This window comes from Blennius ocellaris, assembly GCF_963422515.1.
Source record: "Blennius ocellaris genome assembly, chromosome: 13".
NCBI lineage: Eukaryota > Metazoa > Chordata > Actinopteri > Blenniiformes > Blenniidae > Blennius > Blennius ocellaris.
Window position 1 is genome coordinate 25,600,919 of NC_137662.1, and position 20,892 is coordinate 25,621,810.

At 47.6% G+C, this 20,892-nt stretch overlaps 1 protein-coding gene across 1 annotated transcript in view; it reads left to right on the top strand.

The window, feature by feature from the left end:
• kif20ba (kinesin family member 20Ba) overlaps window positions 1–13,022 on the top strand; it is a gene marked incomplete at its 3' end in the record, with an annotated part of 47,598 nt that extends 34,576 nt beyond the window's left edge. Inside the window, exons 29-32 of the mRNA XM_080507888.1 lie at window positions 10,747–10,806; window positions 10,899–10,986; window positions 12,169–12,317; window positions 12,948–13,022. Coding sequence (XP_080364014.1) covers window positions 10,747–10,806; window positions 10,899–10,986; window positions 12,169–12,317; window positions 12,948–13,022 — 372 coding nt within the window. The remainder of the gene's footprint in view (window positions 1–10,746; window positions 10,807–10,898; window positions 10,987–12,168; window positions 12,318–12,947) is intronic.
• Window positions 13,023–20,892: the final 7,870 nt, after the last annotated feature.

Here is a 20,892-nt window from a genome sequence, read left to right on the forward strand (position 1 = left end):
TCACTGATCTGCTGTCAGTTTCAAACTGATGCTGCTGCTCCTCAGCACACACACTCTACACACATTACATATTTCGTATACACACATTTCACATTGCATACATATGCGTGTCATATTACACTCTCCCACACACATACATGCAATACATACATATTTCCAGGACTCGCTTGAAAAAGAGGTTTTATAAATGGTTAAACAAAGTTTAAATAAAAAAAAAATTACTTGCTACAGACAAATTACTCATACACTACACATGCATATAGACACTAAACGTATAAACTACATATTACACACACACACACACGTATTGCATGTAGTTTATACACACACAGAGGTTCTTTTTTTTTTTTACTTTTTGAAGTTTTCCACTCAAACTGTTTTGTTTTGTTGTTTTGACAAAGTTTTTCTGAAACAAAACAAAATCTGTTTTCACACAAAGGCAAACGGAAACATTTTAGCTGGACTTGTTTACCAATCCACATCCACAAAAGCAACATTCCATTATAACTCAGGCTGTGACTTTCACACTTTGATGTATCGATTAAAGGAAGAAAGAAAGAAAAACCCCACTGATTACAGAGCAGCTGAAGCCTCCTGGGTGTCGGGGCATGAAAACACCTCCTGTGTTTCAAGTTCAGCCCTGACAGAGTCACTTTAACATCCCAGAGGCAATTTAGCACCTGGAAACACTGGAAACACCCGAGACGCAGGAAGAGACCTGAAGAGACGATTCCTCTTTACAGTCTCTGGGGATTTTAGTTCAATGAGTTGCCAAGATTCCCATTAATCCTTCAGCAGATCAGAATTCCTGCTCGTGTGGATTAAACTTTGAGGCTCTCGCAATGACCACAGGAATAAATCTCCATTTCTGCCATCGACTCATCACAAGCTTGTCAGAGTCACTTTATCAATCCCTGGAGAAATTCTTTATCAAGCAGCACCGACACAGTGTTTCCAGCTCTAAGCAGCTCCGCCCACTGGGACTATTTTCAGGGAGTTTAGGGTGGAGGAGGACGCAGCTTCACGGAGGTGTGAACCTCCTGCCGGCAGCCAGGGGGCGCTGCTGCTCACTGTTCTGATGCCAGAGCTTCTGGAACAACGGCTTGTTGGCCAGCACAGTGCTGCTACACTAGCCTGCTGGCTGGCTGCAAACTGTGGAATGGACTTCCTGACTCATTGCTCCACATCTCATTGAGACCCGCCTCCCTTCAGGAAATCCAGTCCACAGTTTGCAGCCAGCAGAGCAGCGGCAGGGAAACACGAGGCTTCCATGGATCAGAAATCTCCACAGGTTGATCAGAAATTTCCAATCATTGAATTATGTTTGTATCGGAGCCCGATACCAACACCGGGTCGGATCGCCCCCGTTCTCGTGTGATAGTGTCGTAGTGTTATGCATCATGAATGAACCCTGTTTGGTCAGAACCTGGAAACCCAGCAAAGCGCTGTGGTTTGGTGGTTGAAGCGCCCAAATCTCTCCCGTCTGAGCCACATGGCGCCGGCGAGGTGACGCCGGTGTCTCCGTCAGCAGGGCTGTAGTCATTACCGTCTTTGTGTAGATTTCTCACACTGCAAAGATGAGGAGCGTCACTGAATAAAAGATGAAGCCGGGTTTTCAGACGACGCCGGGAAGGAAATGCTGTTCACGCAGCCGATGAGTCGACGCCGAGCCTCCGCAACTAGAAACAAGTGGATAAGCAGTATTTGTTGAATGAGGAGTTGCAGGGTTTGTGTTTGTAGTCGTTGGTAGAAACAGGCGCTTGCACTGTGGCTTAAAGGTCCTTTATAGAAAAGCCGTGCACAGTTTGAGGTGACCTCCCCTGGCAGACGTAATGGGGCTGTATTGATTGCCCCCTTACCCCTGCAGAGAGGTCCAATCATGTTGTGAAAAGGGTGGGAGTGTCTCCAGTCTGGCTCTTTAAAAGTTCAACCCAAAACTTCTCAGAGAGAGAGAAACGGCCCCGGAGGACGAGTCGGTGTACCGGACCATACAACTTTCCTGTGAGGAACAGCAGGGCCAATTCTCCTCACCCTGACTGTGTGTCCGAGTGCCCTTGGGCAGAAGATTGAATCTTAAATACTCTCAAAGGAGTGTGAGTCTGTTTCAGAGGGGCTTCTTTTCTCAAGGACTCAAGTCTCGTCCGTTACAAAGATGGTTAGATCCTGAAGAATTTAACCCTCTGTGGGTCGTCTGTTTGACACCCGTCTTCTCACACATTTCTTATAACATGTCAAATGTGTAACCTGGTTAAAAGGTCACACAGGTTAGACCTCGTCCTGGTCTGGTCGGCCCAGAAACCTCGTATTCAAAGTTGATTCTCCTCCATTAGAATATTCGATTCTGCATTCAGAATCTGCTGTCTGTGTGAGCTGGACTGGCTCCGCCCACACACGCCCATCTATGGGAAGAGGAGGAAGCACTTCCTCTCGTGGCGCCATGTGCCAGAGCAGAGCTGCCCAGTTATGGGACGAGTCAAAGGGGAGGAGCCTACCTTGATTGTGATTGGCTGAACCCTTGATGACACTATATATAGGGTTTGATTTCTGATTGGCTGCTTGGAGCAACACACTTTGCTTGGAGCAAAACCTGGAACAACCAGGGAGAGAGAGGACACACTGTCTTGTCTTCTGGGGCATCGGTCCAGGTGTGGAGACGATTTGTACTGCTGGAGAACCTTTAGGAGGTGGGTTTTTCACAATGTGACCTCTTTAAAATGTGTAAAACTTAAGAAGTGAGTGAAAACGACGAAGCTCATCAACTGAAAAAGACGAGACCTAATATCTGTAACGAGGCACTGTGACTCAGGCCGCCTCTCCTCCCCAGACAGCAGCGGCGAGACTATTTATCCAGGCGGCGGGAGAAAGTAATCCCACTAATGACGACTGTTCTGCTGACGGAGCTCAGCTTGGAGAGCCACAAAGGGAGGGGGGGGGGGGGGGGGGGTGTTTCTTCAGCAGATGCAAACTGACGTGTTGTTGCATAATTCCGTTACTCCAGCAGATCTTCAGTCAACATTTATGAACACAAGTACTTTTTCTCTCTTTCTAAAAGAAGGCTTAAATAAAACAGAGGATTCACAGTTGGGATGCGATCTGTTCTGTTCTGACTCAAAGGAGCCGCTCTGCAACATGGAATCTGTCAGATTTGACAAAGCGGGGCCTTTGTGGAACACCGGAGATCTCAGATTATTATATTATAAAACGTCTCCATGTATGCAGATGACGTGCTGTAAATGCAGGTAAAGGTAGGCTCGTCTCCTCCGGCAGTCTGAGGCCACTGCAAGAACAGCCACTGGACGAAAACCAAAAACACACAATTGACTTGGGTGTGAAGATTGAAGAGAGCACTCGGGAGGGGGGGCGGGGGTGGGGGGGGGGGGGGGGGGATGAGAGAGAGACAGGCAAAAACTGAAGCAGAGGAAGATGAAAGCGGTACACAAACAAGAATCTGGGAAGAAGTGGAGGAGGAGGAGGAGGTGAGGGGAAGTCAGGAGGCAGAGATAAAAGGGGAGGATTTTTGGAGAGGCTGCTGTGAACAAAGAGACGGAGGAGGTGGAAGCAGCAGCAGCACAGGCTGCCTCACTGCAGCCTGCATTCAATGTACACATCTATTAAGTCACGCCTGTTGGAATGAACACAAACGCCCTTACCACACACACACACACACACACACCCCGTCCAGGAGAGCAGTGACGTTAGCATACATAAGGTGCCGTAATTAACAGGAACAAAGGGTTTGGGACATCTTTTTGGGAGGAGGCCAGAAGTAAAATGCCGTTTCAGCGATTTCAGACCGTCAAAGATAAGCTACCGTGGCGAGATGTCGCTCAGCTCGGAAAAACACTCGGCTTCACACAAAAAAGGGTTATCTAAGCCACCAGTGGCGAGCCTTTAGTTTCCTCCTTCAGTGAGACATTTTTGGAGAATCGCGAGCAGCAAACGGAGTGAAAACAAAGGTAAAGTTAATTTACCGTATAGTTCCCAATAGAAGAGCACCCCTCCTTTTTACCTCACTGCTTAATAAAACATGATATTTTGCTGTGGGTGCAAAAATGCAGAAACACCAGTTAATTATACTTTCTTCAAGTTCAAAACACAAAGTATTCTTAACCCTGCTCTGCCTCCAGGAGCCCCCGTCCCCCGTGGGGCGGTGGCCCCCGTCCCCCGGCGTCCCTCGTGGGGCGGTGGCCCCCGTCCCCCGGCGTCCCTCGTGGGGCGGTGGCCCCCGTCCCCCGGCGTCCCCCGTGGGGCGGTGGCCCCTGTCCCCCGGCGTCCCTCGTGGGGCGGTGGCCACCGTCGGATGAGACGGGGTCGGGTCTGTGACTGGAGGCCCGCCGGCCCCTTCTCACACTTTTTCTTCTTAACGCCGACGCCCTCCAGCGAATCAGGATATACCCGGTTTGCAGAACTACTCCAAAGTCAACAGAGTCACATGTAATCAGCGTGTTTCGCAGAAGGTTTGAACCTGCACTCACACGCTCCCAGTAGACGCACACCCCGAGGCCTGCACTTGCACAATGTGCGACTGTTGGGAACGTTATGGAAATTAGTGGCAGCTGGAAGGAAACCGTCGTTTTGTTTCAACAACAACGATTTCAAGTGAAAACCAGGGATGGGCTGGGTCCTCCAGTGTCTGCTGGGCTTTCCTGAGGCAGTGGGAACTGTAGCTCAGGGTTCTTCACCCTCTGGTGTTTCCTCCAGATCGTCAGCTGAGCCGTGGGAAATTATCACATTTCACATTTTTTTTCTAAAACACATTTGTTCTCACAGCGACAGTGTGTTGCAGAGTAATGATGTATAAATACTCTTCACCACTAGAGGGCAGCACAGAACTTTGCCAGTGAAATGTAAAGTGACAGACGTCAGTGTGGTTCATCTCCACCTCCTGCTACCATCTTGTATCAAAGTACTGTGTCAGTGACAGTGATGGAGAAGTTTTTGAAAACCAGGATCTCAGCTCTTCATCCATCAGGTCCAGGTTTCACACTGAGGGAGGCACTATTAAAAAAAGGATTTACTGGATTCCTGTTGATAAAACTGTGATGAGAATGACTTTATCTTGTTAATAGAGGCTGCAGAGGTTCACATTTTAACATTTTCAGGTGGAGGTGTGACTCCAGATGTTTCCAAAGATAAAAGTGTGCCTTGGCTCGAAAAGGTTGAAAAACACTGCAGTAGAGATGTTCCAGGGATCTAAGGGGGCAGCTGGTGATCTTCTGGGCTGTGGTGACTCTCTGGAGCTGCTTCCTGTTTGCTGCTGTGCAGCTGGAGAACCACACACCAGCAGAGAATCTAAGAATGCTTCGTATGGAGCATTTGTCAAAGGACACGAACAGTTCCTGTCTGAGCTCGCTGTTTTTATTTAGTATCCTCAGAAAGTCAAGTCCCTGCTGGGCCTTGTTGATGGTGGCTGTAGTGTCCAGGTCAGGTCATCCTCCATGTGCAGGCCCAGGCGTCTGCAGCTGGAGACCCTCTCCACACGGCCCCACCATGAACAGAAACGGCGCCAGCTCGTGGCCTAGCGTGCCGTTGTTCATGTTTTGTCAACATTTCGATTCAAAGTCAAGACACACACACACACATGCATTAGAATGGAGCCCTTCCACCGCGGTGTCGGCAGCGATCACAACACAAACCGGCAGGAGGTAGAAATGCGTGGAAATGAAGGCTAAATATACTCTGACAACGTGCAGGCGAGACGGCAAAACCACTGTGATGGATTAGGATTCAGCCAAACGGACATCACTGGTCCTGCTGCAGCTTTTCAGACCGTCAGACACTCCACATGTGACACGACCAGACGGCCTGACCGAGTTTTACTGGGAGAAAAAAGAAACAAAGAAAACAACTTGACATTTACTCATAATCCCAGGATCCTTTTTAAAGCCTCATTAAAAGACATTTGTGAGATTAGTAGATAATTAAGAGACTCCGTAATGAGAAAAGGTCACCGTCACTGTGATTAGGAAATGTTTCTGCCGACTCGGCACAAAGAAACACCAATCGGATGCAGGCTGGTGATCAGAGGAGTCCTCACATCCACCGCAGGGAGTCTGCAGACCCCCAAAGCAATCATCCCACCATGACCGCATTTAACCCCGCCTACACCCCCGGGCGGCACAACAACAAGAACACACTGAATAATTAGTGACAAAATGAAAAGGTCCTGCGCCTGACACAAGGGGAAGTTATTTATTCTGAAAGCCTTTTAGTGGAATAACAAGGTTTAAATTAGAGCACGATCTGAGGCCTGGTTCCTCGGCTGCTTTCCTTCTCACTGGAACGTACAACTAAAACTGCTTTTATCTACACCATCAACAGGAAATGATCTTCATTTCTGCCATTGACTCATAACAAGCTTGTCAGAGTAACTTTGTTAATCCCTGGAGAAATTCTTTATCAACGCAGCAGTACAGTGTTTCCAGCTCGAAGCAGCTCCACCCACTGGGGCTATTTTCAGGGAGTTTAGGGTGGAGGAGGACGCAGCTTCACGGAGGTGTGACTCTCCTGCTGACAGCAGCAGTGAAGCAGACGAGGCTTCGCGGATCAGAAATCTCTGATCCATGAGTTACGTTGCTGTAAGAACCTGATACTGGATTGGATCGGGCCCATCTGTAGTTAAAGTTTTGCAAAAAATAACCCAACAAAGTTTGTGTTGAAATTGATTTTTAGAAAATCTGAAAGAGGCACTAATGAAACGTCGTAGCCAGACAGCAGACTCATAAACAAGTGAAAGATGTGAGAAATGAGCCGAAACCCGAATGGTTGAGGTTTAATGTAAATCAATAAAACGTTCCCATGTCAGACCTGTTAGCTCCCTGGCAGCCCGCCAGGATGAAACGATTCAGCAAAACGCTTTCAGCTTCCTGGAAACTAATTTCTCCGTTCACTGAACAAGAGTTCATGTCTGGTCGGCTACTGTAAAAAAAAGGAAAACGCACAGAAAAGTGGGTGGATCATGGTGAATCTCGGGTATCTAGAGTCTCTGGGTGGATCATGGTGAATCTCAGGTATCTAGAGTCTCTGGGTGGATCACGGTGAATCTCAGGTATCTAGAGTCTCTGGGTGGATCACGGTGAATCTCAGGTATCTAAAGTCTCTGGGTGGATCACGGACGACTGCGTTCAGGGTGTGGCTTTGGTTCACATTCCCCCGTTTAAACCGGACCAGACGTGAAATCTCCCACTGACTCTGAACCGGCTCTATCAAGATCTCTGGTCCCCTTCAAAAGCCAGGTCTGGGTTTCTGTACAAAACATCTTTCCAGGGAATGTAACGTAGGGCGCAAAGCATTCTGGGTAGTAATCAAACCAAGTAAACTGCGCAAATCAGAAGAATTCAACACAGAAAGAAGAAGATGGAAAATATCCTGCGGGCAGACGTCTGAAGACTTTATATCGCGCTTGTTTGTGGCTACCCATTAGCCACAAGCTAACTATCCTAGCCACCATAGTTAGCTTGTGGCTACCCATTAGCCACAAGCTAACTATCCTAGCCACCATGAGCTAAGGGGGCAGAACTTGCTCTTTCTGTCAGGACCAATCAGTGGCTCATTGATGGGTGTTTCTTCTTCACTTCCTCTCTGGTCACAGTTTGTTTCAGGCGACCAGCAGCCGGTGTACCTGTAACTTTTCCCTGATGGGTTAATCCATCTCTCTAGCGTGAGTGAACCCCACCTGAACCAAATGAAGGGGTGAACATTCACTTCTGGTTAGACTCTGCTTCGTCTGTGGACGTCGACAACCCACAGCTCTGTTCACTCTCCTGTGAACTCTGGTGCAGTTTCTCTGATCCGTGAGCCGGATCGTCGTCTTCCTTTGTCTGTATTTGGATCTGGGCTCTGCGGTTTGGTCTGATTACAAAAGTGTACAAGTGTTTTTTCCCCCTGGTCCTGCAGTGGAAGCAGCCTAGTTTACGATGTGCTCGGCTTCAGCAGCCTGCGTCGTCACGTTTCCCTCGGCTGTTTGCCTCCTCGGTGGTCCTGCGAGGTGAAGTGTCGGTTGTGACGTATCGGAGCAGATCTTTATAAGACACACAAGTCATTCTGCTTCCACGCCGGCCTCCTGTACTTTGTGCATCCTATATATCTGCTATACAGACCTCACTGCAGTGCTTCACACTGGAAAGTCTCACTTTGAAGAAATGTGACGAGTGTAATCCGGGTAGAACTTTCATGGTCTTGGAGCACAAACATGATGATCAACAGTGACTTCATTGTCCTCGGAGTCTTCTACGTCGGCTGTCCCACACCTTTCTGCACGTTCAGTAACTTTCTTCTTGTGGGTTCTCTGAAGCGTCTCACCGTCTCACCGGCTCTCGCTCCTCTGGTTCAAAGCAGCTCCTTTCTGTCCTTCGGGACATTTTTGCCGGGTTAGCTTGTGAGTGGAAGTTTCCTTCTCCGTTAACCCGTCCGGCTCACGACACACATCCCAACTCCTCCAACCTCCACCCCCACTTATTGCAGGAATAGGAACAATACAGTCCAGCACAGGTGGGAAAGGATCCGTTTTTGTAAAGAAACTCATAAGAAAATCACCATTTTACATAAGTTCACTCTTTCAATGTTGACGGCGTTTGACGCACACGATGAGAACATTTACCTTTTAGGTAATTTTGTGTCCGTCAAGCAGCAGCGAAGGAAGTTTTCATGTGGTACAGTAGCAGCTTTCTCTTCATACACTGACCCCTAGTGGTCCCAGGTGGTATGACCTGATGTATTTTGATCTATCTCGTGCACAGTCGCACCGTTTCCACCATCTACATGGAGACAGTTTTCAGAAAATGTTGTTTCCCCCCCCATTTACAGCCGGAGCATTCTCAAACAGTTTCATTTTCAGATTCTCTGACCACCGTGGTGTTTTTAATCAATCCGATAAACACAACAGAAGTTTTGACTTTTTCACTTGAAATTATTCCCGGAGCCTATTTCCTCTTCCAACTCTTCCCCTTCAGCTCCAGTCCTCGCAGTGGAACTCAGTCTAAATAGTTCTAAATCGCAAAAGAAACTGTCAAACTTGTTTATAACCACATTTTTCTTCTTTTGTTCTTCTTTAAAGTCTCACATTTTCAGGAGGAGTAAACGACGAACAAAACTCGAGGTACCCCTTCAAATTTACAATCTCCACGTTTCCATTGGTCCACACGTCTCATCCCACCGTCACACATCTCACCTTCACCTTCACCTCATCGTCTCCCCGCCATGACCCTCATCACTTCCTCATGTGGGACCGTTCTGCCCTGAAAACTGCCTTTCCCACATTTTTATGCCCGGTTGTCATGGAAACGAGTTGAAATGGTTGATGATTGAAGCAAGAGAGCTGGTTGTCTCCTGGACAGTCTGGCGAGGAGAGCTGGTCTCCTGGACGGTCTGGCGAGGAGAGCTGGTCTCCTGGACGGTCTGGCGAGGAGAGCTGGTCTCCTGGACAGTCTGGCGAGGAGAGCTGGTCTCCTGGACAGTCTGACGAGGAGAGCTGGTCTCCTGGACAGTCTGGCGAGGAGAGCTGGTCTCCTGGACGGTCTGGCGAGGAGAGCTGGTCTCCTGGACAGTCTGGGAGGAGAGCTGGTCTCCTGGACGGTCTGGCGAGGAGAGCTGGTCTCCTGGACGGTCTGGCGAGGAGAGCTGGTCTCCTGGACGGTCTGGCGAGGAGAGCTGGTCTCCTGGACGGTCTGGCGAGGAGAGCTGGTCTCCTGGACAGTCTGACGAGGAGAGCTGGTTGTCTCCTGGACAGTCTGACGAGGAGAGCTGGTCTCCTGGACAGTCTGGCGAGGAGAGCTGGTCTCCTGGACAGTCTGGCGAGGAGAGCTGGTCTCCTGGACAGTCTGGCGAGGAGAGCTGGCCTCCTGGACAGTCTGGCGAGGAGAGCTGGCCTCCTGGACAGTCTGGTGAGGAGAGCTGGTCTCCTGGACGGTCTGGCGAGGAGAGCTGGTCTCCTGGACAGTCTGGCGAGGAGAGCTGGTCTCCTGGACGGTCTGGCGAGGAGAGCTGGTCTCCTGGGCGGTCTGGCGAGGAGAGCTGGTCTCCTGGACGGTCTGGCGAGGAGAGCTGGTCTCCTGGACAGTCTGATGAGGAGAGCTGGTCTCCTGGACGGTCTGGCGAGGAGAGCTGGTCTCCTGGACGGTCTGGCGAGGAGAGCTGGTCTCCTGGACGGTCTGGCGAGGAGAGCTGGTCTCCTGGACGGTCTGGCGAGGAGAGCTGGTCTCCTGGACGGTCTGGCGAGGAGAGCTGGTCTCCTGGACGGTCTGACGAGGAGAGCTGGTCTCCTGGACGGTCTGGCGAGGAGAGCTGGTTGTCTCCTACAACTTGGTGGTTTTATACAGGGAAGCAGGACAAATGTGTCTCTTTGTTGGACGTTCTGTCAAACTGAGGTTCCACGGTTCAGATTTTACAGTATCAAAGGAAGATCACATGATTGATCCACCATTATTCATTTTCCCGTCTTATCTGATTTCTTCATTACATTTGCAGTTTTTACTTTTTGCGGCGTCTCTTCAATCTCCTTTATCTCTCTGTTCCCCACATCTCCTCACACACACACACACACACACACACACACACACACACACACACACACACACGCACACACACAGCTTGTTGTTCTCCTCCATGATGAAATCGTTTCCAGTAAGGTTCTGACGACGCCTCGGCGTGATGAAGAGCCGTCCATCATCATCCTCAGGAGTTCTGAAGACTTTGTTTACATTTAAATGATTCATAAATAAAAATATATCTGTTCTCCTGTGTTGACAGGACGACATGGAGGCTGAGAACCGGAAGAACAAGAGCAAACTGAACACACACCGGGAGGAGGTGAGACACACACACACACACACACACACACACACACACACACACACACACACACACACACACACACACACTAAGTGACCCTCTGTTCCCAGCTGGAGGTCCACGGCAGTAAGAAAGAAGGGACGCTGCAGAAGATCGGAGACTTCCTGCAGAGCTCCCCGACGCTGCTCAGCTCAAAAGGTCAGTGTTCGATTCCCACGCTGGGCCGGGGGCTCCGCGGGGGGGCTTCGCAGGGCCGTTCCACTCCTCCGGTTCCCTGAAGCTCCGTCACCGTTTGTTCCCTGAAGCTCCGTCACCGTTTGTTCCCTGAAGCTCCGTCACCGTTTGTTCCCTGAAGCTCCGTCACCGTTTGTTCCCTGAAGCTCCGTCACCGTTTGTTCCCTGAAGCTCCGTCACCGTTTGTTCCCTGAAGCTCCGTCACCGTGTGTTCCCTGAAGCTCCGTCACCGTTTGTTCCCTGAAGCTCCGTCACCGTTTGTTCCCTGAAGCTCCGTCACCGTTTGTTCCCTGAAGCTCCGTCACCGTTTGTTCCCTGAAGCTCCGTCACCGTGTGTTCCCTGAAGCTCCGTCACCGTTTGTTCCCTGAAGCTCCGTCACCGTTTGTTCCCTGAAGCTCCGTCACCGTTTGTTCCCTGAAGCTCCGTCACCGTTTGTTCCCTGAAGCTCCGTCACCGTTTGTTCCCTGAAGCTCCGTCACCGTTTGTTCCCTGAAGCTCCGTCACCGTTTGTTCCCTGAAGCTCCGTCACCGTGTGTTCCCTGAAGCTCCGTCACCGTTTGTTCCCTGAAGCTCCGTCACCGTTTGTTCCCTGAAGCTCCGTCACCGTTTGTTCCCTGAAGCTCCGTCACCGTTTGTTCCCTGAAGCTCCGTCACCGTTTGTTCCCTGAAGCTCCGTCACCGTTTGTTCCCTGAAGCTCCGTCACCGTTTGTTCCCTGAAGCTCCGTCACCGTTTGTTCCCTGAAGCTCCGTCACCGTTTGTTCCCTGAAGCTCCGTCACCGTTTGTTCCCTGAAGCTCCGTCGCCGTTTGTTCCCTGAAGCTCCGTCACCGTTTGTTCCCTGAAGCTCCGTCACCGTGTGTTCCCTGAAGCTCCGTCACCGTGTGTTCCCTGAAGCTCCGTCACCGTGTGTTCCCTGAAGCTCCGTCACCGTTTGTTCCCTGAAGCTCCGTCACCGTTTGTTCCCTGAAGCTCCGTCACCGTTTGTTCCCTGAAGCTCCGTCACCGTTTGTTCCCTGAAGCTCCGTCACCGTTTGTTCCCTGAAGCTCCGTCACCGTTTGTTCCCTGAAGCTCCGTCACCGTTTGTTCGATTGTACTTTCCGATCTGCTGACAAACATCTGTCTTCATCTGGTTTGTGTCTCCAGCCAAGAAGATGATGAGTCTGGTGAGCGGCCGCGGGGACGCAGACTCTTCCTCCTCCTCCTCTTCCTCCCGCAGCCTCAGAGTGAAGAGGAGCAAAAGGAAGCTCTACAATCCTGAGATCTCGTCTCCCATGGAGATTCCCCCCCACCCTGTGAGTCCTCCCCCTCTCACCTCCACGTCCAGAGGATTACAGAGCATCTTCCTCCTCTAATCCAGATTATAGAGCATCTTCCTCCTCTAACACCAGATTATAGAGCATCTTCCTCCTCTAATCCAGATTATAGAGCATCTTCCTCCTCTAACATCAGATTATAGAGCATCTTCCTCCTCTAACACCAGATTATAGAGCATCTTCCTCCTCTAATCCAGATTATAGAGCATCTTCCTCCTCTAACACCAGATTATAGAGCATCTTCCTCCTCTAACACCAGATTATAGAGCATCTTCCTCCTCTAACACCAGATTATAGAGCATATTCCTCCTCTAATCCAGATTATAGAGCATCTTCCTCCTCTAACACCAGATTATAGAGCATCTTCCTCCTCTAATCCTGATTATAGAGCATCTGCCTCCCCTAACACCAGATTATAGAGCATCTTCCTCCCAGTAACCCATGAGTGAAGGTTAGCATTAGCATTAATGCTAGAACAGTACTGCTATGTGACCATTGTTAAGGGGAAGGTTTGTAACAAAGTACTTTTATGGACACCACCTTTACGTGAGTTGTGGTCAGAATGCTCCTGCGCTCTGATTGGCTGCTGACCCTGCCGTCTTGTTCCAGATGCTCAGCGTGGAGCCGAAGGAGAGCGACCACCAGGTGATGAAGAGGCGCCTTCGCTGCAGGACGGCCAAATGAACGTTAGTGTCCTGGTCTCTGAGACGAGCTGCTCGCCTCCACTCTGTAATCTCTAAACACCGACATAATCTCATGGCGCCTCTTTGAGGATTAAACTGATTCTGCTCAAAACCTAGTGCGTGTATCACTTTAAATCATATAAATGTCTTAAAAAGAATCCATTAACTTGTAATTCCCCATCGTACCACCAGATGTCGACTCCGGCCAACCTGTACCTTAAGTATTCACAGATTATCCAGATCAAAGCTCCACGGCGCAGAGTTGATCCCCATTTTGTATATTCTGTTTGTATTTAGTTTTTTTTTTCATAGTCTTTGTTTTTCCTGTGTTTTTCCGTCTCAATCCGATCTCGCAAGTTTTCCTACCATCCTCCTGCACTTTAATCCAGACGTCATGTGACCTGGTTACCTCCGTGCTAGCAGTGTGCTAGCAGCATGCTAACAGCGTGCTATAAATGGTTATATAGATATAAAACAGTCTCCCGCCCTGCTAAACATCCCAGCCCAGAAAATCGACACACAGATTGGCAGTCACGTCACATCTGGAGATAAAATTGTTTTGTTTTTTAAACTCAATAAAAGTTTCTGCCTTTTTTAGTGTTTTGTTTTCTTGAAACTCTCCAGCTGAAACGTCTTGTCAGAGTTTTAGCTTTAATTAGTGTCGTATCGTTGCTCATCACCTGAATGAGAATCTGAACATTCCTGGTTTTCATTTCTTCAGTTCATGAAGAATATATTGGATTTTCTGAAAAATATCCAAGAAAACCTACAATTAGGAATTTGAATCGTGCAAATGTTCTAATTTTAACTTTGTGCTTTCTACTAACGTGACGTCGTCTGATGACATCATCAGTAAAGACACGCCAACGGAAACAAACTACAAGAACTTCTTTGTATGATTTGTCACCGTTCAGGATTATTATTATTATTCAGCCTTTACAGAACTAATTCAATGGTTTGTCACATTTATTCTTCATGGATTTCCAGTGGAAACAGTGAAACACACAAATGTATAAACGTACACACTCAGGGCACAAAATAGAGACACACTGAGCAAAGATACACACAGAGATACACTGAAACACAAAGATACACACTGAAACACTGAAAATCACAAAGATACACTGAAACACAAAGATGCACACTGAAACACAAAGATACACACTGAAACACAAAGATACACACTGAAACACTCAAACACAAAGATACACACTCAAACACAAACATACACACTGAAACACACAAAGATACACACTGAAACACAAAGATACACACTGAAACACAAAGATACACACTGAAACACTGAAACACAAAGATACACACTGAAACACTCAAACACAAAGACACACTGAATCACAAAGATACACTGAAACACAAAGATACACACTGAAACACTCAAACACAAAGACACACTGAAACACAAAGATACACACTGAAACACTCAAACACAGAGATACACTGAAACACAAAGATGCACACTGAAACACTGAAAATCACAAAGATACACTGAAACACAAAGATACACACTGAAACACTCAAACACAAAGACACACTGAAACACAAAGATACACACTCAAACACTCAAACACAGAGATACACTGAAACACAAAGATACACACTGAAACACTGAAAATCACAAAGATACACTGAAACACAAAGATACACACTGAAACACTCAAACACAAAGACACACTGAAACACAAAGATACACACTGAAACACTCAAACACAGAGATACACTGAAACACAAACATACACACTGAAACACTGAAACACAAAGATACACACTGAAACACTCAAACACAAAGACACACTGAAACACAAAGATACACACTGAAACACTCAAACACAAAGACACACTGAAACACAAAGATACACACTGAAACACTCAAACACAGAGATACACTGAAACACAAAGATACACACTGAAACACTCAAACACAGAGATACACTGAAACACAAAGATACACACTGAAACACTGAAACACAAAGATACACACTGAAACACTCAAACACAAAGACACACTGAAACACAAAGATACACACTGAAACACTCAAACACAAAGACACACTGAAACACAAAGATACACACTGAAACACTCAAACACAGAGATACACTGAAACACAAAGATGCACACTGAAACACTGAAAATCACAAAGATACACTGAAACACAAAGATACACACTGAAACACTCAAACACAAAGATACACTGAAACACAAAGATGCACACTGAAACACTGAAAATCACAAAGATACACTGAAACACAAAGATACACACTGAAACACTGAAACACAAAGATACACACTGAAACACAAAGATACACACTGAAACACTGAAACACAAAGATACACACTGAAACACTCAAACACAAAGACACACTGAAACACAAAGATACACACTGAAACACTCAAACACAAAGACACACTGAAACACAAAGATACACACTGAAACACTCAAACACAGAGATACACTGAAACACAAAGATACACACTGAAACACTCAAACACAGAGATACACTGAAACACAAAGATACACACTGAAACACTCAAACACAAAGACACACTGAAACACAAAGATACACACTGAAACACTCAAACACAAAGACACACTGAAACACTCAAACACAGAGATACACTGAAACACAAAGATGCACACTGAAACACTGAAAATCACAAAGATACACTGAAACACAAAGATACACACTGAAACACTCAAACACAAAGATACACTGAAACACAAAGATACACACTGAAACACAAAGATACACTGAAACACAAAGATACACTGAAACACAAAGATACACAGATTTCCTACATTCACACAGGAAAACAATGACACGTGTAAACGGCGTTACACTGAAAGGGCAAACACACACGGACACACAATGTCCCTGCAGTAAGAGCGACTGTCAGGGTTGATTCTCTCTCACACACACACACACACACACACACACACACACACACACACACACACACACACACACACACACACACACACACACACACACACACACTGCCAGCTCATTCACAACAGCCAAGCGTCTTCAGACCATCTGGGCCTGAATTCTGTTCCTCCGCTACATTTCAGTCTTTGTCCGAGGACGAAAATAACACAAAACTGTTTCAAACACAAAGTGATTCAGAAAGTGACTCATTATAGTACTTTGATGTTCTACGTCACTGTTTCCTGTTCCTGTTTTGTTGGAGTGATCTGCAGTTAGTGAGATGCTCTATAATCTGATTTTATAGGAGGAAGATGCTCTATAATCTGGATTAGAGGAGGAAGATGCTCTGTAATGTGGTGTTAGAGGGGAAAGATGCTCTATAATCTGGATTAGAGGAGGAAGATGCTCTGTAATGTGGTGTTAGAGGGGAAATATGCTCTATAATCTGGATTAGAGGAGGAAGATGCTCTATAATCTGGATTAGAGGAGGAAGATGCTCTGTAATGTGGTGTTAGAGGGGAAAGATGCTCTATAATCTGGATTAGAGGAGGAAGATGCTCTATAATCTGGATTAGAGGAGGAAGATGCTCTGTAATATGGTGTTAGAGGGGAAAGATGCTCTATAATCTGGATTAGAGGAGGAATATGCTCTATAATCTGGATTAGAGGAGGAAGATGCTCTGTAATGTGGTGTTAGAGGGGAAAGATGCTCTATAATCTGGATTAGAGGAGGAAGATGCTCTATAATCTGGATTAGAGGAGGAAGATGCTCTATAATCTGGATTAGAGGAGGAAGATGCTGTATGAAGTGCCTTGAAAGTTTAAAACTGCTGAAACAGCTAAAATGGTTGAAACAACAGAAATGGCTAAAGCTATTAACGTGGTTCATAAAAATAAAAAAATTGAAAGGTTGACATCAGTTGAAATGATTAAAACTGAAAAAAGAATATGCTAAATAGCTAAAATGGCATAAAGGGGAGAAAGTCTTGAATTTCGGGAAGCAGCATGAACTCGTTTTGTTCGATGTTAAATGTGTGAAAGTGTCTTCAGCTGCGTCGTCGTCAGGTTGAACGTTCAAAAGGTTTTCTGGCTAAATACGATTCTGCTTCACAGTAAAGTTGCCGTATGTCTTGTTGTCTTTCAAAAACTTTGCTAAACATTCTGTGGACTTCCTGCACTGACGATGTTTAAAAGTTGAACGTGTCCTCAGGCAGTCAAATCAGGACAAGAGAAAATATCTGTCTTGATTTATTTGGAGTTTTTTTCCGTCACTGGATTTTTGTGAAAGTGTTTCCTGCATCGACATCTGAAGTGTGAAGCTGCAGGTTGTCCTTTGTCCTCCTGGAGCTGCTGTCCCCGGCGGTGGAGACGGTGGACACGTTGACGACGCCACAGAGACAATCAGCTTCATTGATCCAAGTGGATTCTGACTCAGGCCCAATACACAAATTACTATAATACTGGTACTCTCAACAGTTTGAACCTTCCGCTCCACTGGAGAACCTCATGAAGCGTGCCCCTGGTACTCCTTCCTGGTAACAAAACCGCTCCAGCAGATCAGAACCAAGCTGCTGACCCTGGTACTTCAACCGTTCTCCTGGTACTTCAACCGTTCTCCTGGTACTTCAACCGTTCTCCTGGTATTTCAACCGTTCTCCTGGTACTTCAACCATTCTCCTGGTATTTCAACCCTTCTCCTGGTACTTCAACTGTTCTCCTGGTACTTCAACCATTCTCCTGGTATTTCAACCGTTCTCCTGGTATTTCAACCCTTCTCCTGGTATTTCAACCCTTCTCCTGGTACTTCAACCATTCTCCTGGTATTTCAACCGTTCTCCTGGTATTTCAACCGTTCTCCTGGTACTTTTGCCCTGCAACTCAAACCAGTCAATGCTGTCATTATACTAATAATACTTTGGTTCCCCTGGTATTCTCACATAGTTTCATGCCCCTGGTACTGACTCTGGTCCTCTGAGACTCTGGTCCTCTGAGACTCTGGTCCTCTGAGACTCTTCAGCCTCCGAACTCCTCGCTTCGTCACAATCCTTCAACAGTGAAAAGCATCTCTAGCAGTTGCAAAAAAAACGATTGTAGTCATTCAAAATAAATATTCAAAAACTGGTTAATCTCCTCTTAGTTGACTTTTTTGGGATAAATGAACTGCAGCATTTTATCTTGTGTGCTTTAAACCTCTTCGTGCCTCTTGTTCCTCCTCGCTTTGAGAACGTTCGTACTTCTTATCTCACTGCTGATGTGACTGATTACTACACACACACACACACACACTGCTCAATCTCTGTCAGTACTTTCAGTGGAAGCTTCAAAATGCTGATTGTCCCTCTTATCCCCCCCCCCCCACCCCCCCCCCCCCAGAGTGACTGCAGATAATCTGCTCTATTGATATTTTCCTGTGGCTCCGTCATGTATAATCCTAACAACCCAGCCTGGCAGCCCTCAGGGTGTGTGTGTGTGTGTGTGTGTGTGTGTGTGTGTGTGTGTGTGTGTGTGTGTGTGTGTGTGTGTGTGTGTGTGTGTGTGTGTGTGTGTGTGTGTGTGTGTGTGTGTGTGTGTGTGTGTGTGTGTGTGTGTGTGTGTGTGTGTGTGTGTGTGTGTGTGTGTGTGTGTGCGTGCGTGCGTGCGTGCGTGCGTGCGTGCGTGCGTGCGTGCGTGCGTGCGTGCGTGCGTGCGTGCGTGCGTGCGTGCGTGCGTGCGTGCGTGCGTGCGTGCGTGCGTGTGCGCCTTTATCCAGCCTGTCTTTGTCTGAATGGTTGTTGGAGGTTCGTTCCCTTGAAAAAGGAAAAAGCGGAGCAGCAAATCCACGACTCGGATGTTTTCAACACGAGAGTCTGGAACTATTTTCCTCCGGGGCGTCGGATCCTGACCACGGGATGCTCGTCCGCTACACCAGTAACACCAGTTAGTCGGCATCCCACCTGGTATGGTCGTAGGTCCCACCTGGTACGGTCGTAGGTCCCACCTGGTACCGCCGTAGGTCCCATCTGGTACGGCCGTAGGTCCCACCTGGTACCGCCGTAGGTTCCGCCGTAGGTTCCACCTGGTATGGTCGTAGGTTCCACCTGGTATGGTCGTAGGTCCCACCTGGTACCGCCGTAGGTTCCACCTGGTACGGCCGTAGGTCCCACCTGGTACCGCCGTAGGTTCCACCTGGTACGGCCGTAGGTCCCACCTGGTACCGCCGTAGGTCCCACCTGGTACCGCCATAGGTTCCACCTGATACGGCCGTAGGTCCCACCTGGTACCGCCGTAGGTCCCACCTGGTACCGCCGTAGGTTCCACCTGGTACCGTCGTAGGTTCCACCTGGTACGGTCGTATGTTCCACCTGGTACGGTCGTATGTTCCACCTGGTACGGTCGTATGTTCCACCTGGTATGGTCGTAGGTTCCACCTGGTACCGTCGTAGGTCCCACCTGGTACGGTCGTAGGTTCCACCTGGTACGGTCGTAGGTTCCACCTGGTACGGTCGTATGTTCCACCTGGTACGGTCGTAGGTCCCACCTGGTACCGCCGTAGATCCCACCTGGTACGGCCGTAGGGCCCACCTGGTACGGCCGTAGGGCCCACCTGGTACGGCCGTAGGGCCCACCTGGTACCGCCGTAGGTCCCACCTGGTACCGCCGTAGGTTCCACCTGGTACGGCCGTAGGGCCCCATTAAATCAGTGCGATCGACATGCAGGTCAGATACTTGCCAGTCTGGAGGGTTTGTGTCACCTGACTGCGCTTCATGTTTCCATGGTAACCAGCTGGCGTTCCCCGGACCAGCCTGTGCAGTTGGATCACGTTTCTATTCTCAGTCGCGTCGCTGTGCCTCTTTACTGCTGAAGCTCTTCATGAGCTGCTGACCACATTAATGAGTTGTTGATTCTTGTGTCTATTATCAATCAAATCTGGAAGCTAATGAAGTTAGCTTGACGCTAATCCAGCTGGCTCCGAGTTAATGAAGCTAGCGCAAAGCTAATAAATAACGCTCAAAGCTAATCCAGCTCACGGCGCCGGTGTAGAAGTGACTCAGTGACATGAACCATTTACAGTCACGATGATTGTTTGTCAATCGATTAAAATTAGTTCATCACAATTTTCTTTAATTGTGATTAATCACGTTTTTCTCCTTAAGACTGAAGATTTTCACGATAATGATTTATGGAAAATCATCAATCCGAAAATAGATTTAAATTCAAAGACTGTTTTTATAACGTTCAGCTTTGAGTACCGGAATTTTCCACACGATGACTCGCTACTTTTTTCACCTGCGGCTTTTTGAACCCTGTAACTTAAACAACGACGAAGCTAATTTATGGCTTTTTACTGGCTAAGGAGCTTCATGCACGCGTGACGTGTTCAGGTGCATCACGTAACTCAGAACTTTTTTTCTTTTTATAATTGGTGGGTGCGGCTTATATTCAGGTGCTCAACAGTCCAGGAATTACGGTAAACTCTGTTCCTGCTCTTTAGCAAAAAGGGAAAAAATACAGTTTCTTCTTTCCACTAGCAGAGATAATCTGACGAATCACAGACTGGGACAAAGTGATTGGTTGATGTTGGGGGCGGGGCTAAGGGAGGAAGCTGGCTCTGATAACACAGCTTTATTTTGGAAGGGTTAGCTGGCGAAACCGTATCTTTAGGAGGTCAGGAATCTGTGTTGCTAAACCTTTTGTAGCTTTACTTTAACGATTTTAATGTTAATCCGGTCCAGTTAGCATTAGCTTCTGGATCTTCAAAGCTGTTTTATCTGTGGTTTTGACGTTGGAAGAAGAAGTGAGCGCCCCCTGGAGTTTTCTCTCCTGAAGTGACGGATGAGGCTCATCAGTTCTCCTCCGTGAGCAGCGAGCTCAGCCATTAGCATTAGCGCCACCCTCCCTGCTGCTCTTTGTGACTCACCTTAAGCTGCTTTTCCTTTTTTCTTTC